Below are 16659 nucleotides of genomic sequence, written 5' to 3' on the forward strand. Positions count from 1 at the left end.
GTAATCCGGTGTCCTTATTTTAAACTATGTAATGATATATCATCTTAAAGCTGAAGTGCAGGACTGTGATAAATGAACAAAGGGTGTGGGGTTTGTTTCAAAGTTGGGGGACACCTATGAAATGGGGCGTTGAGGCGCCTCCCCTGGAATTTGTGTCTTTTCTGCATCAATTTACGGTGTAGACGTTTTTAAATTAATCAAAATAAAAGCCCTCGGTTACTTTTTTGACCAAAGTTCGACACTGTTCACCACAAACATTTTATTTATTTAGTTTTATTTTGAGAGGACAATTATAGTATGAAAGGGGGAGAGAGGTATGACATGCAGCAGTCGGCCGAGGCTGAAACAGAGCACACAGCCGCTGTGGCAACTACATAGCCTTTGTACGTGAGCGACCACCAATTAGATGCGCTACTGGGTGCCCCAAACTCCAGCTTTAACATAAAAAAGAATTATTTATTCTTAAAAGGCTTCCCCATGTTTTAGCTAACCAGACTAAGAGACTGCAGCCATGCGAGCAGCCCTGTGAAGCTTTGTTTAGGCACAGCAGTGTGCTGAACTAAACGCCAGCATGAAAACAAACACGCTTACAATGAAAATGCTAACATATTAATGATTAGAAGTCAAAATATTTTATGAGCCAGGCAGTGATCTTGGAATATCAATGTAATCTAATTATCTTTCCCCAACATAATCACCATCTGGTTAATGTTATGCACTGATAAATACACAATGACAAAATGACAAGGTGACAGAAATTAACATTCATGTTTCACACCTGACAACTTTATTCCACGCATATGAGGTTGATCCGTTCTCAATCCACCTGCCCTCTCAGCTCAGCCTGGTGCGTGTGATAATAATGGCGCCAGATATGGAGGACAGGATCTGTCTTGTTCTGGCCTGCTGTGTCTAAAGCCGTCTTTGTCTTGACCTGGGCTTTATTACAAGGCAAGGGACAAGAGATAAAGCTTGAAACACTGGCTGGTATTTGAGCCAGTCTATGTTCCTCGAGGCTGGGCGAGATCATCATCAGCAGGGAAAGGTCAGCAAGACCGCAGCAGTCGAGTTCATCCCCGGAGCTGTTGCATATAACTTCAAAAGACTTTTTGTGAAATGAGCACAGGTCACTGGGCTACTGTTAAGAAACAAGTACATACATTTATGGTCCCCAGAGGATGAAACCAGTGTCACCAGCAGATCAAGGTTTTCACTTATTTTGTGAAATCTCTCTACATACCATTTTCATAAGAACACAAATCTTACATTTGTGGCTTTAGGTGGAAACTATAGCATGAATTGCCATAGAATTTGGTAGAGATACTTCATGTACTTCTCAGGATGAATCACAATAACTCTGATTATCCCTTAACTATTCATCTCACGTCACCATCAAACTAATTAAAAACACATAATTTTCCCACAGATGGTTTCTATCATTTGAGGTAGTTCTTATCTGATTATGTTGAAGCGTTCTCTAAGAGATTTGTTAGGGGATTTAACAAAAGCATAAAACTAATAGCTATGAAAGCTGTGACAAGATGTCCAAGACACACAAAAAAATGGTTTGATGTCAATATATTCATAAATGAGCAAGCTGTTGAATACATTTAAGGCTGTGATTTCAAGGTAATAGGTCACTGATAATGATGTTAAGGGATTTTCTGAGGGCTCTTAACTTCACAGTAACAGTTTTGACAGTATGTAACAGATGCATGACAAGTGGTTTGATGTCAATATGTTAATTAATGAGCAAGCTTTCAAAATCTAAAACTTTAAATGTGTGTGCTTAAGCTTTTTTTCAACTAACAGCTGTGAAAGTTGTGATAGGATGTCCAAGACACATGGGAACAGGTTTGGTTTCAATATATAAATGAGTGTCACTTTAGACAATGCAGCGACTGGTACTGCTGAAGAGAGCTCATGTTGATATTTGAAGGACTTTTGTGAACATATCAATACAGAGTCCAATAAAAAAAATTCTGACAAAAATGTGTCATTTTTATATATGTCTCTGTGTGTGTGTGTGTGTGTGTGTGTGTGTGTGTGTGTGTGTGTGTGTATAAAATTTAAGCTAGCTCTTGTTGAGTGTGATCGTACTCGACACTATAACCTCTGCCTTACCAGGGGAAGGGGCTTCTGATCTGATTTCAGGATGTTTACTGACGAACACCATGAGGCAGCCTCCTTTTATAACCTGCAGGGATTTCAGGTTCATGGAGGAGTGACTTGACATTGACTTGTTTCCCCTGAGGGCCAATAGAAGAAATCGGGAGTCTCGAATCTTATCTCTCTGTGGAGCCTGCAGAATATGGGCATCATGCAGGGCGCAGAGCTGACTAGATACTTGAGTGACTGAAAAAAGCCAAGAATCAGACAAGAAAAGAGACAAGAAAAGATTTAACTGAGAAGTGTCAGCAGGATTAATGAACGTCTAATTAAATCTATCTGGAATTTTAGTTACAGCGAGTTTGCTCGCTCTCATCTTAACTCTGTTGAAGTCAGCCATAGAACAAGCTTTAGTCTTAAGCTCAAAGTGAGCAATCAGAGTTTGCCCGATGAAAACGGCATAAGCGTCCTGTTGCGTTTAGATTGCAACCAGGCAAAGCACACTGGGCGAAGAACCCATCCAGCAGCACCCCTTATCCTTGAGATAAGGGGTGCTGGAGCAAATCCCATCTGACATCAGCAAAGGAAGGAAGCTGGGATGGGAATGAGAGAGGAGGAGAGTCTAGTCAGCCTCTGATTAACTCGATGTTAGTGCTCAGCACTCATGAAGCCTCTTAATAGTCAGAGAGATAAGCAGATTCGGTTGCTTTGGGAGAGTAAATTGAATTCTGTGATGGACTTTTGAAGATATTGGTGTGACTGTGCAACTGGATATGACCAAAAAAAAAAAGGGAAGGGGGGGGGGGGCACTCACCGATGCATTGATTGAAAATCTTCAAACTCTTCCCCTGAAACTGCAAAAAAATTGAAATGAAATGAAAACAACCTTCACGGAGAGTGGGGTGCTGCTTTGAATGATTAATTAGGACTTAAGACTGAGGTCATTTCTGACCTGGTGAGTTTGTGAAAAACAGGTATGTGTGGCTTTATAACTCAGTTAGAGGAGTAAGACTGCCATTTAAAGGGAAAGTTCACCACTCAAAAAACAAACAAAACAAAAACATATTTTTCCTTTTACCTGTAGTGCTTTTTATTAATCTAGACTGTTTTGGTGAGTAAAGTGTTTGAGATACCTGCTATAGAGATGTCTGCCTTCTCTTGAATATAATGGAACTAGATGGCACTCAGCTTATGGTGCTCAAAGCTCCAAAAAATACATTTGAAAAGCTCAACAGAAATGTCCCTTTTTTTTCTTTTTTCCAGAAATCATGATCAGGTTACACCTGGCTGTGAGCAGATTGTGTTTTTGATTTAAGGGCAAACTGTCCTTTGAACGAAACAGTGTGTCATGCTGAATGGCCGCAAAGCACAGCAATTTTTCCAAAGAGCACCGGCCACTAGCTTTCAGCTCCCCTGTTGAGCAGTCCGAATATTCACACTGGATGCATCACAGCACTGAGCTCTGCAGCAGGCTCACAATCTGCAGCAATAGTTTTGGCATCTGATGTAGTTTTTGTCCATGAGCCACGAGCTGTGAGCAAAATTGTCAGGAAAATACACTAAATACTCTATTATGAACAATAGAACCCCTTTATTATATATGGTATGAAAGATTTGATCATGATAACTGATGAAATATACATCTAGTCCTTCCACAATGCTTGTCAGCTGAGTTTACAGAGAGGGAGAGAGGCGAGCAGGCACAGACTAATAGACACGCTCACACACACACACACTCACACAGATATTCAGCCAGAGACACAGAGGTAAGCAGGGACAGAGAGACAGGGACAGAGGGACAGAGCTCTCTGTGTGATTGGAAAGGAGCAGAGAAGGAGAATCTCTGCTGAATGGTTTGGAGAAACAGCGAGGCGACTGCTGACGGCCAGCTGTGCGACGATATGGGGCAACTCCACATTCAGTGAGAAGGTTGAAAGACATTTAGTAAGCATCTAGCTGTGAAGATTGCAGACCGCAATCAGCTGAAAATTCTCAGAATTCATTCAGTGTTCATTGTTCAGGAGGCCAAATTACCCACATAGGTCTCTTCCTCACCAAAACATACCCAGTAAAAACTCTGAATAAAGCAGTTTCCCATAACAAATCAGTGTTTCTCCAACGCTATTGATCTCAGTGCAGACAGAGAGCCAGTGCAGACCCTTTTAATAATTCCACAGCTTTTCTTCTCTGATAATTTAGGATCCGGTGCTGAGGAGGATTTTACTGGGAGCTGGATTGTCTGCAGAGGTCTCTTTCTCCTCGAAACAAACAGACCAGGTGATTAGTCATAGAAAACACTAAGTATAGCCATTTCACATTACAAAAAAATGTGTTTTTCCAATGCTCTTGTTGCAGAGAGTCTGTTGATTGGTGACTGGTAAACACAAAAAAACGAATGACTGTCTCTTAGTGTTTGGTTTGTCCATTGTGGGCTACTGTAGAAACATGGCAGTGTAAGATGTCGATCTCCATAAACAAGGACCTGCTCCCTATGAAGATATAACTTGAAAACCAATTTTTTTTCAGGTGATTATTTACTAAAGAAAACAGTATTATTAAATGATATTCCATTTCTGCAAATACTGCCCCCCAAATCCTATACTGTTGACCTTTAAGCATGCTTTTAGGGATCTTTGACTACAAAATTGATTCAACTGCAAAAGAGCCATGACTTTAAATGAATAAATAAGGAAAGAGGGTTATAATAATTGGGAGATAAGGAGGCATGGAGAGAAAGGGAAGGATTTAAAGTAACAAAAAATAAGGAGAGAAGACCCAGTAAAGTGTGTTTGTGCAAACACTGACAGTGAGTGGGTGTCGTCTTACTTTTGCAGGCATTTTCACCAACAGCTTTGCATAAACTAATGAGCACCCCACATGTATGATATTCTTACATAAAAACCTATACATTTTATATAATGTTTTTGTATTGTTTTCTTTCTCAGTTCCTTTCTGTCTTACAATAAGCACTGTTGATAAAAGGTGCCACACAAATTAACTTGCCTTGCTTTGCCTTTCATGAGCTGCCCAGTTTGCTGCATGTATAGATAATCGATTTAGCTGTATGTGGTCTCTTTCGCCTCAGGAGCTTTTGATGGGGAAGCTACGTGACATTAACAGGCTGTGTGTCTCACCCGTTTCCAAATAACCACATCCATGTTTGAAAAAGTCAACCCTGGTCTGCGCCTGTGTACCGTTAATGAGGAACAATTAAGTATTCTAGAGATGCAAGTGTTGTTTGGCTATCATTAGGCCTTAGGAAAGGTCAGCGCCAAGGGTGTCGTGCAACCTTCTACGATCACTTCCTGTCCCAGGGGAAACTTGGACATGTATTGATCAAACAGCCTGACATGAATACTTGTCAAAAGTGCGTATTGATAATTCTGTTATCATACTGTCAAAACTCAATGAACTCCTGTTAGAGCACTTCAGTATGTGGGATTAAGCTCTAATCAAAAACCTTGCCTCATAAGAGAGAAGGTGAGAAACAGAGATATAAAACTTTTAGATATACTACGACCTCAGATGCGGGCGTATTCTAAGAGAGGGCAAGGAAATCACTCAGCTCTTTGAAATACAGACGAAGCATGGCATAATATAAAAGATAAATCTGACAGAACTGTAATAAGAAAGAGCTCAAAGTCTTTCTGCCACCTCTGCTTTGCTGCGTGTCAGCCAGCCCTCTTTCCCATTTTATTGTTTGAAGGTTGGGAAATATTTTTTCCATTTATTCTCAGGTGTTGACTTTAGCAAAACATCTCTTTTCTTATAATGGAAAGCTACGGTTTGCCCTGGTGTTTATGCAATATGTACATCAGTCTAAATCTATTCCCTTGTTCAGTTAATGTATATGCACTTCAGGTCGGAGAGATTTATCAAAGAAAGATAAATCCAGGGAATTTAAATTCTGTGGGAAACTGAGCTGCTGAGGGCAGAGAGTACTGTGTGAAAATAATATTTTTTGTACGTAGATATACACACGCACATGCACACAAAAAGAGGACAAGCAAAATAAAGGTCAGTGGTAATTAAAGAAAAAAAGCAAACTTTGTATTCACTTTTCTGTCTCGGGCTGCTGTCTGGGGGAAGTCAAGCTGCTGAGGATAGCACATAAATGCTAAACAGTTTTTATCTACATGGCACTCATTTTATGAGCTCTGCATGCTGAGTTTTCATTGTACAACGTTTGGCTGTTGGCCACAGGGCCTGCCAGTTGTTGTTGTTGGAACATGGTTGACGCTACAAATCTCAGATGTGCTGGGACGGATGATTACACCTCCACAGCTGAGAGCGCAAACAATGGACCAGGTATATAAAGATAAGCCAGTGGTTGATACCTGTGGTTTTTATGGACAAGCAGCAATGATGTGAGGAATAATGATTTTAAAATTTGCTCATGTCTGACTACTGGATTTCTACAACTAGCTCTTTGCACAAGACGTGGAATCGTTAATGGAAAATCTCTGCGCAACTTCTACCTTTTTTTAATTCTTAAGTGTTATTTTAACACTCCATGTTAGCTTGAGCGGTATGAGGTATTTCATATCTTCATACCTTCCTGAAATTTCACCAAGAATACGGCAAATGACAGTGTAAGTGTGCAATGCTAAGCTTTTCAGGCTAATAAATCCCAAATTTAAACCCAGAAAATGTTAAGGAAAGTAACTTTCTAACATCTATTAGCCTTATTAAACAGAGAAATACAACTGTACACCTTTTGGATTGAACTTTCTCTTTGTCATGAAGACTGAAGAGGCTTAATTAACTCATCATAAAACACACTTCATTCAAACTCCACTAAAACTCATCCAGACTGTCTTTGTTACGCTTGCTATTAATTTAGTTAGTTAGTCTGCTGTTCCAACGATCATCAGCTCTGGTTTGGTCGAAATAAATCCTAAATACACTAAGTTAGATGTTGGTAACATGCTGTTATACCCCACAGTCTCTCTCTGCCATTGCTGGCTGCCAACTGTTTACAGTCCTGTAACTTCTCCCTCCACCATTAGGGGTCACAGTGTCTTTCAGCTCAGCTGCCTGTATCACCAGTAGAGACTGAGCACTGATGGTGCATGCTGTGTACTACATACAATGAGTTTAATAGAATGAGGAGCACCTGTATTCATGACAGTATTAAAAAACATACCTTCATTTCTAAATACCCTGGTATGCTGTAATACAGTGACACAGCAACAAGTGTACTTCATGTTCTGAAAATTAGAGGCTTTAAATAATTTTCTCTGAATGACTAACAGTAAACATTACACAAATCACTGATTTTGTCACTTGCTGCAGATAATTCTGTCCCCAGCATGGCCGGATTAACCCACCAGGAGGCCCTGGGGCAAAAATGAGCTGTGGGCTCCTGTTGACCGCCCCCCTGCGGCTCTGTGCATGTGTGAGGTTACCGTCAAGTGCAGCACACATGGCAGATTAATTATATTTTCCCTAGAGCCACAGAAACCAGCCAGTGCCTCTTAGCTGGATTACTGTCAGACAAGAGGTTTGCTGTATGTCAGTTAGTTTATGATAATTTTATGAATATGCACCATGTAAACACCATATAATAGAAATCATAAAGGTTTTTAAATAGATTTGGACACAAGACTAAGCATGTAAATTAGATCCAGGACCCTTAATGCTCTTATCATTTCATACTGCACCTGGTGGGGCAAATTACACAATCAAGTGATTAATTAAATTACCACAAAACAATTAACAACAATGACCTTGGGTTTTTTGTGGAGCCCCAGTTGTCTAAGGCCCTGGGGGATTTCTTACCAAATAAATATCACCCCATGAAGATTTTGAATATGCTTTGTTTTCATGATTCAGAGGCTTTGAAAGATCAAATTCTCATTTCATCCAAGCTCATCAGAGATAATTATGAAAAGTGAATCCCCCTACTTGACAGCAGTTCTTGTGAGCAGCCCTTTTCTCAGCACCCCTATTTATTGATTATTTGCAGGGTGCAATACTGATGTTAGTGACTGAGTTAGTGCTGCGCAAACACAGAAAATGGAAATTAAATCTCATTAATAAAACAACAGAGGAGTGACTCTCTGTTGACCATGCCCTTCTTTTAGTGTTCGATTGTTTTACAACAGCGTTAGTCCCAATTTATTTTTCAAACTCGCAGCAGCTCAGCTGCCTAATTTATCTTCCCCAGTATCTGCTCTGAATTCCAACTTGACCAATTATTATAAATAATTAAAGTTGAGGGCTTTAAATTTAATCTTTCTGTCAGTGAAACATTCCATTGAAACATCGGATCATAATTATGGTCACAGTTATGACAGATTATAGAGAAGCTTCACATTCACAGAAGATCACATTATCTTGTCAGTTTTACTCATTTATGTGCTTCTTCAACAGACCATGTAATTTAAGGAAAGGTTGATGTTGACATTTGTGGACTGTCCACAGAGAAATGCTCATTTTGAATAAATGGCCTGTTCTGAAAACACTGCAAAGATACAAAATCTGCTGATTTAATGTAAATTCTAAATTATTTATAATGTTGTTCAATCTGACTCATACAGCTCACAGATCTATTTTGCATATGTGTGTGTATGTGTGTGTGTGTGTGTGTGTGTGTGGTCAGTGGGAGCAAGAGGGAGAAAAATAGTGAAACTACCAATTTTAATTTGTGTGCATAGTAACAAAAAAAAAAAGATTTGTTGCACAGGAGTACAGCACAGCACTTGAAGCGCTTCAACCTATAATCCTCAAGTTTCCTTAAGGACAAAATTTATCTCACTAAATGTTCACACGTTTAACTTAAACCCTTTGACATAATATGTCATACTGTCTTAACTTGAAAAACGACAGGAAATTGATTTTAGTGTATGTACTTTAATTTATGTGAATATTTCTTTGCCTTTTATTTTTTCACAATTCCAGCCATGAACCTTTTACCCGAGACAATGCAGCACACAACTATCATGCCATTCATTACCCCTAAATATCCCAAGCTGTTTGACCTTGATATTTTCAGTTTTCAACAAATATACACCATCTTTTTCAATGACTTTGCTTCTTTGTTGTGCTTCAGATACAGCAAATACTAATGTTTACTATTAGTCTACTTTTTAAATAATTTGGTTACATTTCCAGTTACCTTTTACTGTATGACACAATGTACACAACTGTACCATAGAAAAAACACAAACACAGCAACTGGCCAACTCACTGGAAAACCTTCTCATTACTCATATTCTATTCATCTTTCCTTAAGAATTTAAAAAAAAACAAACATCTTGGACATATTTACTCTTTTTTTTTGCTAAGTGAATACCTCATCAATCAAGGACGTTCTCCTGCACTGAGTGAAGATTTTTTGATCCCACTTGTGATGTTGATGCGGTGGTAAATGTTAATTGAGGCTGAGCTCATCCAAGACAGGTGCCTGAGTGCTGCAACTCTTTAAATCTCATTTATGATTGACGTCTACACACATGGCAAATTACCAGAGAGCAGCACACATCACCTGTCAGAGGCAGAGTGAGAAAGCGAGACAAAATGCATGGAGAGAAAGACAGAGAGAGTCATTGTTTAAGAAGTAAAAATATTTGCAGAGTGAATCTTGAAATACGCAGTGAAAGTGGGGCACATCCCACTGGGTAGTCCATTATGATTGTTGTTTTCAGAACCCCAAAAAGATAAGTTGACAGGGTTGAGGAGGATGCATCATCACGGTACAGAACTCCAAATCAATTGTACTACACTTTGTGAGTCAGTCATTTACTCTGTCATCTCCTCTGTCTCTGTAAGTCTGTCGTTCTATCAGACATCCATTTGGACCAGCACCAGAACAGGCGGCGCCTCGGCCACTTTGGCCTTGCGACGCAGCAGATGAGTCAGGCTTCTGTAAGACGGCGTGGCGTGGAGGAGAAGCTCCTTGAGCCCTGCGCGAAACTCCCGACGAATCAGGCAGTAGAGCACTGGGTTGAGGCAGCTGTTTGTGTGTGCCAAACACACAGTAAGGGGAAAGGCGTACGCCTGTGCATTGTAAAAGGCCTTGCTGAAGGGCACAAGGTCAAACTTAATGAGCACTCCCCACAGTGTCAGCGCCTGATTGGGAAGCCAGCACAAAAAGAAGGACAGAACAACGATGACAATTGATTTGGTCACTTTGGAGCGGCGTCTCTGCCGACCCTGCTCAACCTCTGGGCCCCCTGTGCCTGCGATGCGTCGGCTGAGGATGATGCGCATCAGCAGCAGGTAACAGACAGTGATTATGATGAGTGGAATAAGGAAGCCAAGCAGGACCTTTTGCAGCTGGTAGAGACCCAAAAGAAGCTGTGGATCCCAGCTGCCGGAGTCTGGGAATCGCACCAGGCAGAGCTCCTCATCCGACACCTGGACGCTGGTGGAGTAGATGGCATGAGGCAGAGTGGCCAGCAGAGAGACAGCCCAGATGCCCAGGCTCATCCACTTGGCTCTAGTAGCTGCTGCCTGCCGGCTGTGCATCTTCAGGGCGGAGCAGATAGAGTAATAACGTGCCACGCTCATAGCTGTGAGGAAGTACACACTGGCGTACATGTTCATGGTGGTGACAGAGCTGATTATTTTGCACATGATGCGACCAAATGGCCAGCGGAAGTCCAGAGCTGTGTCCACCGCCCAGAAAGGCAAAGTCAGAACAAACTGGAGGTCTGTGATAGCAAGTCCCATCACAAAGCAGTTGATGGATGACTGCTTCTGCCTGTAACGTGAGTGCAGCAGGTACAGAGCCAGTGAGTTTCCCACCAGCCCAAGTGCGCACACTATGGAGTAGACACACGCTATCATCACACGCACCACCAGACTGGAGCTGTCTCCTTGGATTTCCATGATAGATTCCTTGGTGAGGAGCTGCAGCCAGCAGTGCAGCGACAGGTTGCTGTTGGAACTGTCGCTACAGTTCCCATTGCTGTCCTCCTGTAGTATCTGCTGCTCACATGGCTCTGGAGCCAGTGTTTGAACTCCAGTCTTATTCAGCTGCATGGCTGGACTCTCACATATCACCTCAGACATCAAAGTTATGGACAGCTATGTGTTACAAAAGACAGATAAAAAAGTTTGTGATGATGGCATTTTGAGCATCCCTGCTGTATCTGTGTCAGGTTATCTCCCACTGCGCTAAAGATCCTCTGCCACGGTTATCCTCTCCTCCTCTCTCCACGACTACTCACAGCTCCGCGCGCCACGTCCGTTTATAGGTTCCACGTGAACGCGCAGAGCTCAGTCGCGTCGTCGACGCTCATCTCCTCACCAGCCAGATTATTGGACCAGAGCAAATTCACACTCTGATAGATCCAGCCACATCAAAGTCTCCCGGCACGTCTGTCAGGTGTGAATGTGAATATGCTTTGACATGACACCGGCAGCTTCAAGATAATCATGTTTGTGCTGTACCGCTTTTAAAAGGGAGCTTTGGAGACGTGGAAACAACGGTGCGCGTAAAATATGCAGAGGTGTGGAGAGGGCTGCTGCACGCGCTGAATCCTGACTGTACATAAGATGTTCACAATCTGCGCATCTATTGAGGGGAGGACTCGAGGACATAACATGAAAACACAATGAGCCATACTGGAGGCTTGCGCTAAAGAGCAACCTCTGATTTTTATAGAATAAAGCTATATTTAATTTTATAACCTTTTAAAGGAGAAAATTAACGAGGTCAGAAGAGTCTCTGCCAGGTTTTAACTACACTACGAAAATAAACGTGATAAAATAAACTGTTCTGGTTAGGAGAACACGTTGAATTAAATTATGAATATAAAAACTCTGGGAAAGCTGGCTCAGTGCCCCCACAAGTACACAAAAAATCCCCAAACTCTTCCTCCTCTTCCATTTATTACTAACAAGAAGAAACAACTTAGCTGTTAATAATAAACAATAAGAGATTACATTAGTGGAAATTTTGCAAATTTCGTCTTGTTTTTGTTTTTGCAAAGCATCTGGGATGGCTTTTGTCTTTTCTTATTTTCTTGCTCTAATGGTCTCTGTACACAGCTCACCGCACCTTTTTCCTTGTTTGATGTTTTGTATGTTAAAAACAACAACAACAAATAAATTATACATTTTCCAACAATTCCTATGTCACTTCTAGGAAGATCTGTGACTGATAATATTCTTCTTTTACCACATGATTTGATGCAAAATCAAAGCTGCGAAATCAAAGCAATTTCTTTCCTTTGGCATCAGCAGAAAAGTTATGTGCCACCTTTTGAAGCTGATGTCATATGCTTCGACAGGGAAGCCCAGGTAGCATTTGGAATAAAGGCAGTTTAAAAATAAGCAGAGTTTTCCACAGTGTAAAAAATAAAACCGGTGTATGTTACATCAAGGGTTTTGGAGTCACTCTCCTTGACTGCAAGTAATGCCTTCCTCCAAGTTTTTGAACAAATTAAAAAGACATGACTGGATGAGAAAAAAATAAATCTGCACTGTTTTAATCCGTTGTGACCCAGTTCTTGACATTTTAACAACCCCTAAACCTCAAAATGTGCAAGTGCTGACAGTATGCCTGGTTTAATGTTCTAAGCATTCAAATCTGTGAGGTAAAGTCTGCACAGGCTGCTTAATAAGCGCCTGATATTTCACAGGTTGCATACCAAAACACTTTTCATCTGCTCCAATGTATTATGCAGCTGTGAAGGACATCGAACATTAACACTCTGATCAGTATGTGGAACTGAGAAGGCTGATGGAAAGTAGCCTAATTGGCATATCAGTAAATACAATTTGGTCCCTTTTGTGTATTGAAAACCTGGTTCTATTATCATAGATGGAGCCATCTCTCAGGTTCTTTAGGCTCGCAAAGTTACTTCAGCAGATTCTGCACATTGAAATATGAATGAACTGCTTCATTCATTCAGAATGAGCCTTCCATTGTACCCAGTACTGTTTGAATACTGCATACTCTTAGCATACTGCTATTTACACAAACCTGGTACTCACAAAATTAGCAACTTGAGAAACAGCACCAGCGATGCTCATGTCACTTATGCTGTGAAGTGAGGCGAAATTGCATTCTCAAAGCATTATGGGCTGCAGGAGCAATGTGAGACACTTCAGGGTGAAACTTTATGTAAATTAGACTAAAAAAATAGGATAATAGGACCAAGATTACGGTACCCTTAAAGTGATACCAAGAGAGTACTTCATCGATGTTAGCCACTGCTGCCAACACATTTCATCCCAGATCCCATCTTAAGGATGGCCCTATGATTATGTCAACAAATGCACATGGTGGGATGACGAAGCACATGATTTTGTTTAAACAACATGAGCGCTTGGCAACCAAGTCAGGCCGTCAACAAAAGCACATGCTAGCATGGATGGTTCAGATTGGGTATAAGAGGTACATGGAAAGGACCCATTCACTACCCGTCCAGCCCATTCTACAGGCATACTTGCACTTCTTACACTACGTCATTACTGGCAGCGTTTTTTAACCTGATGCCATCCCTCCGTGTTTCTTGTACACACAACCAGTTCTGTCCTGACACATTCTCAAGTGATCACGTAGACTTGTCAGGGGCCTTTCGGTGTCACACACTTATGCTGAAAGCACTAACAAAGCAGAGGTATTTCATTAGTCATCCGCTGGTGTACAAAAACAATGCGACCAGTTTGTCTGGCCACATTCTCAGCTGACGCCATCCAGCAGCATTCCATGTGGACGTGGAAAGGTGCCTTTTGGTGTCACACTGCAAGCACTGACGAAGCAGAGGTATTCGACGAGTTAAGAATGAGAATGGACTGCTGCTGCTGTGTTAGTGCCAATTACGGCAGCAACAGAGAGTTTGCTGATTCGGGAGCTGGGACAGTCTGACACCCGGCGCAAAAAGGAGCAAATGCAGGAATCATTTGACTACAGAAGTGATAGACATGATAGATACTTTTTTGTTCCCATGGGGAACTTGGTTTGCAGCATATCATAAAGGCATTTTAGCACAAAAACAGAGTCACCATACACATACTCAAAAAGTTATCAGGAGACATACATAAGGATAACATAGATACTCATTCATATGCTCATTCAAGTATTAGGTGGTGGGGAACAGATCAGACCAGCTGGACATCTTTTGAGACCCGGAAAAAGTGGCTACAGTGTCTTGTTAATGAGAGAACAAGTTGACACACCTACTGTGAGAAACTGACAAATGGCAAGTTGTTGGCTTCAAGCAGGCCTTTGCAATAACACTCTTCATAATCTTAACGAGGGCAAACCTGATGATTACACTCTCTGCAGTGGCAGAACCTCTGTAATAATTGTTATTACTATTATCAATAACACTTTCATGCATAAATTATGACCACTTCAGTTAAAATGTTTTTCTTGAGTGTTTCTATTTCTCTTAAGGCATTAAAAATTGGGGGTTTTTTTGGAAATAGAAAACAAAATATGAAATATAAAAGGAGTTTTTCCACATGTGCATTCAAGGGATGTTTGAGTTTTCAATTGAAAAAATATAAAGCAATGGATAAAATAATATACTTTGTCAAAACTATTAAAGAAAGTGCAATTAAAGTTGAATCTTTCCTCTGTTGCTGTGGTGCAACCAGAGTAGGAGGGATAGTGTCACACCTAAAGAGAAGATGGAGACCACAGTTAACTGTCTTAGTTGTTGTGTGGCTCTTTTACTTGCTGAAAGGAAGTGGATATGAGGTAACAGTATAGCCTTATTTCCACTGCACCAAAACAATACTAACATCCACTAACATTTGGCTTTTTAATGCAATGCGAGTGCGTACAATCAGCATTCACACTGACAGAGATTTTTTGGTGGAGCTAGATTTAGGTAAGTACCAGCCCCCTAAGAGGCCTCGAGGTCAGAAACTGGAACCACACAACTCCATTTTTTGTCTCGATCTCAGTAGATTTAATGTCTCTTCTTAGGGATGTGCGGGGTGAGCACACTCGTTTGTTTAATTTTAGGGACCAATCTCTCACTCATGGATATATGCAAAATAATTTGGGAACATGTATATCTTCCTAGGGAGGACTGTTGTGGTTAAGTACCAGCCTGAGACAAAGACACCTTCAGAATCTCTGTGCGGCATAATCTGTGCCACACTCTGCATCTTCAACTGTGATTCTCCTCAACTGAGTCCTTATTAAGTACTGTGTGTAATTCATTGAAGTCTCCTGATTTCTTCTTCAGTCATGGAATCACCAGCTCACACCATTTTTTCCTCATCACACGCACTAAATTACTCTGCAGTAGACACAAGTGTTTATCGCCTCTGGCCCCAAACGGCATTCATGGAAACACAACACCCGCGGGAATGCACTAATTTTAGCTTCTTAGCAGCGAGATGTCCATGCTGCTCTCTTATGTCTACCTTTTCTCCTGCCTGTCTTTCACATTGAATGGATACACTAAACACACACACACACACACACACAAAAAGGCATATTTGTCTGCTGCAGAGCTGTGTACACAACTTTGCTTTACTAGCAATAGGAAAGCATTGTGTAGCTTATTTTTTGGGTTTACCCATGTTTGAAAAGCCCATGTGCATGCACTAATTTTGGTGGAAAGGGGGTATATGACTATACAGCCATTTCATGGGGGATGTTGGAGATAGATCATGCAAATCTGAAAGATGTGAAAGAGAACACATAGCAGCATATGTATGACTCAAGCTTTTCCGGTTTACTACCGATGTAATTTCAGTGACCGCTGTCCAACTGACCCACAAGACAAGGATGTGCCTTCGACTGTTCGTTCCTCTTCCATGCCTGTAGCAGTACAAAAAAATGAGAGAATAGTTAGATGGATGTGTTTTGATGTGCATTTGCATGGAGCACCGACTGTCTCTTTGAATGAATGAGCAGTTTCCTATCTTCTCCCAGCGAGGGCCAGAGAAAATATCCACTGCATACTGACATATTTTTGATGGAATAAAAATTTCACAGTGGAGCATTTGACTACCAGTTCACAGAGCTGGCCTCAGGCTCACAGTCAGGATCACCTTGAGAACGATTAGTATTCTATCGGGAAACAACAATTTCAGATCATCTGTTTGGCTAATATTTGGTGTTGGGCTGACTCTGGGGACACATTTCTCCTGTCAAACATTCATCTGTGATCAGAAATCTCCTCATTAAAGCAGAATGCTTTAAGGGAGATTTATGTGCATGTTTTTTAAAACTACCAACAATTCTGATCCACAAGTAAACTCTTTTGTTTGCATCCTTCGTTCAGAAGTGCATAGGTAAGATTTGTTTTATAATGTATATCCCATTTAATAATTTAAGTGAAAAACATGATAATCAGTTCACATGCAAATGGCATATTATTATTGGCATATATTTTTTGCTTGTCAGTAAGATTCTTGGCATATTTCTGCTACTGTAACATCCATCTTTAGAAAGATCACTGACACTTGTACTTTTAGCATGTGTAAACACTGATATGAACAATGTGTCACACAGTAGTTTATGGAGCTTTTTTAGGTTCAGTCTTAGTGCCAAGTGAGGCCAATAGTGGTGACACAGTGCCCTGTTACAGAGACATTCATTTGTTTGCACTGTGAGTGCACTGTTTGTGT

The 16659-nt window shown here is 40.9% G+C and overlaps 1 protein-coding gene across 1 annotated transcript; it reads right to left on the reverse strand.

The window, feature by feature from the left end:
• Nucleotides 1-8948: 8948 nt before the first annotated feature.
• rxfp3.2b (relaxin family peptide receptor 3.2b) lies at nucleotides 8949-11264 on the reverse strand. The gene has a single exon (XM_042484145.2). It carries the CDS (start codon nucleotides 11125-11127, stop codon nucleotides 9895-9897), a length of 1233 nt encoding a protein of 410 aa, XP_042340079.1. The 5' UTR covers nucleotides 11128-11264; the 3' UTR covers nucleotides 8949-9894.
• Between the last annotated feature and the right edge of the window lie 5395 nt (nucleotides 11265-16659).

The sequence above is a fragment of the Plectropomus leopardus genome, chromosome 5 (genome assembly GCF_026936395.1).
Source record: "Plectropomus leopardus strain MGB_pleo_1.0 chromosome 5, ASM2693639v1, whole genome shotgun sequence".
Taxonomy (NCBI): Eukaryota; Metazoa; Chordata; class Actinopteri; order Perciformes; family Serranidae; genus Plectropomus; species Plectropomus leopardus.

Excerpts from the sequence above, each read along its gene's own strand:
- rxfp3.2b (XM_042484145.2), bottom strand. The coding sequence starts at position 11,127 with ATGTCTGAGGTGATATGTGAGAGTCCAGCCATGCAGCTGAATAAGACT.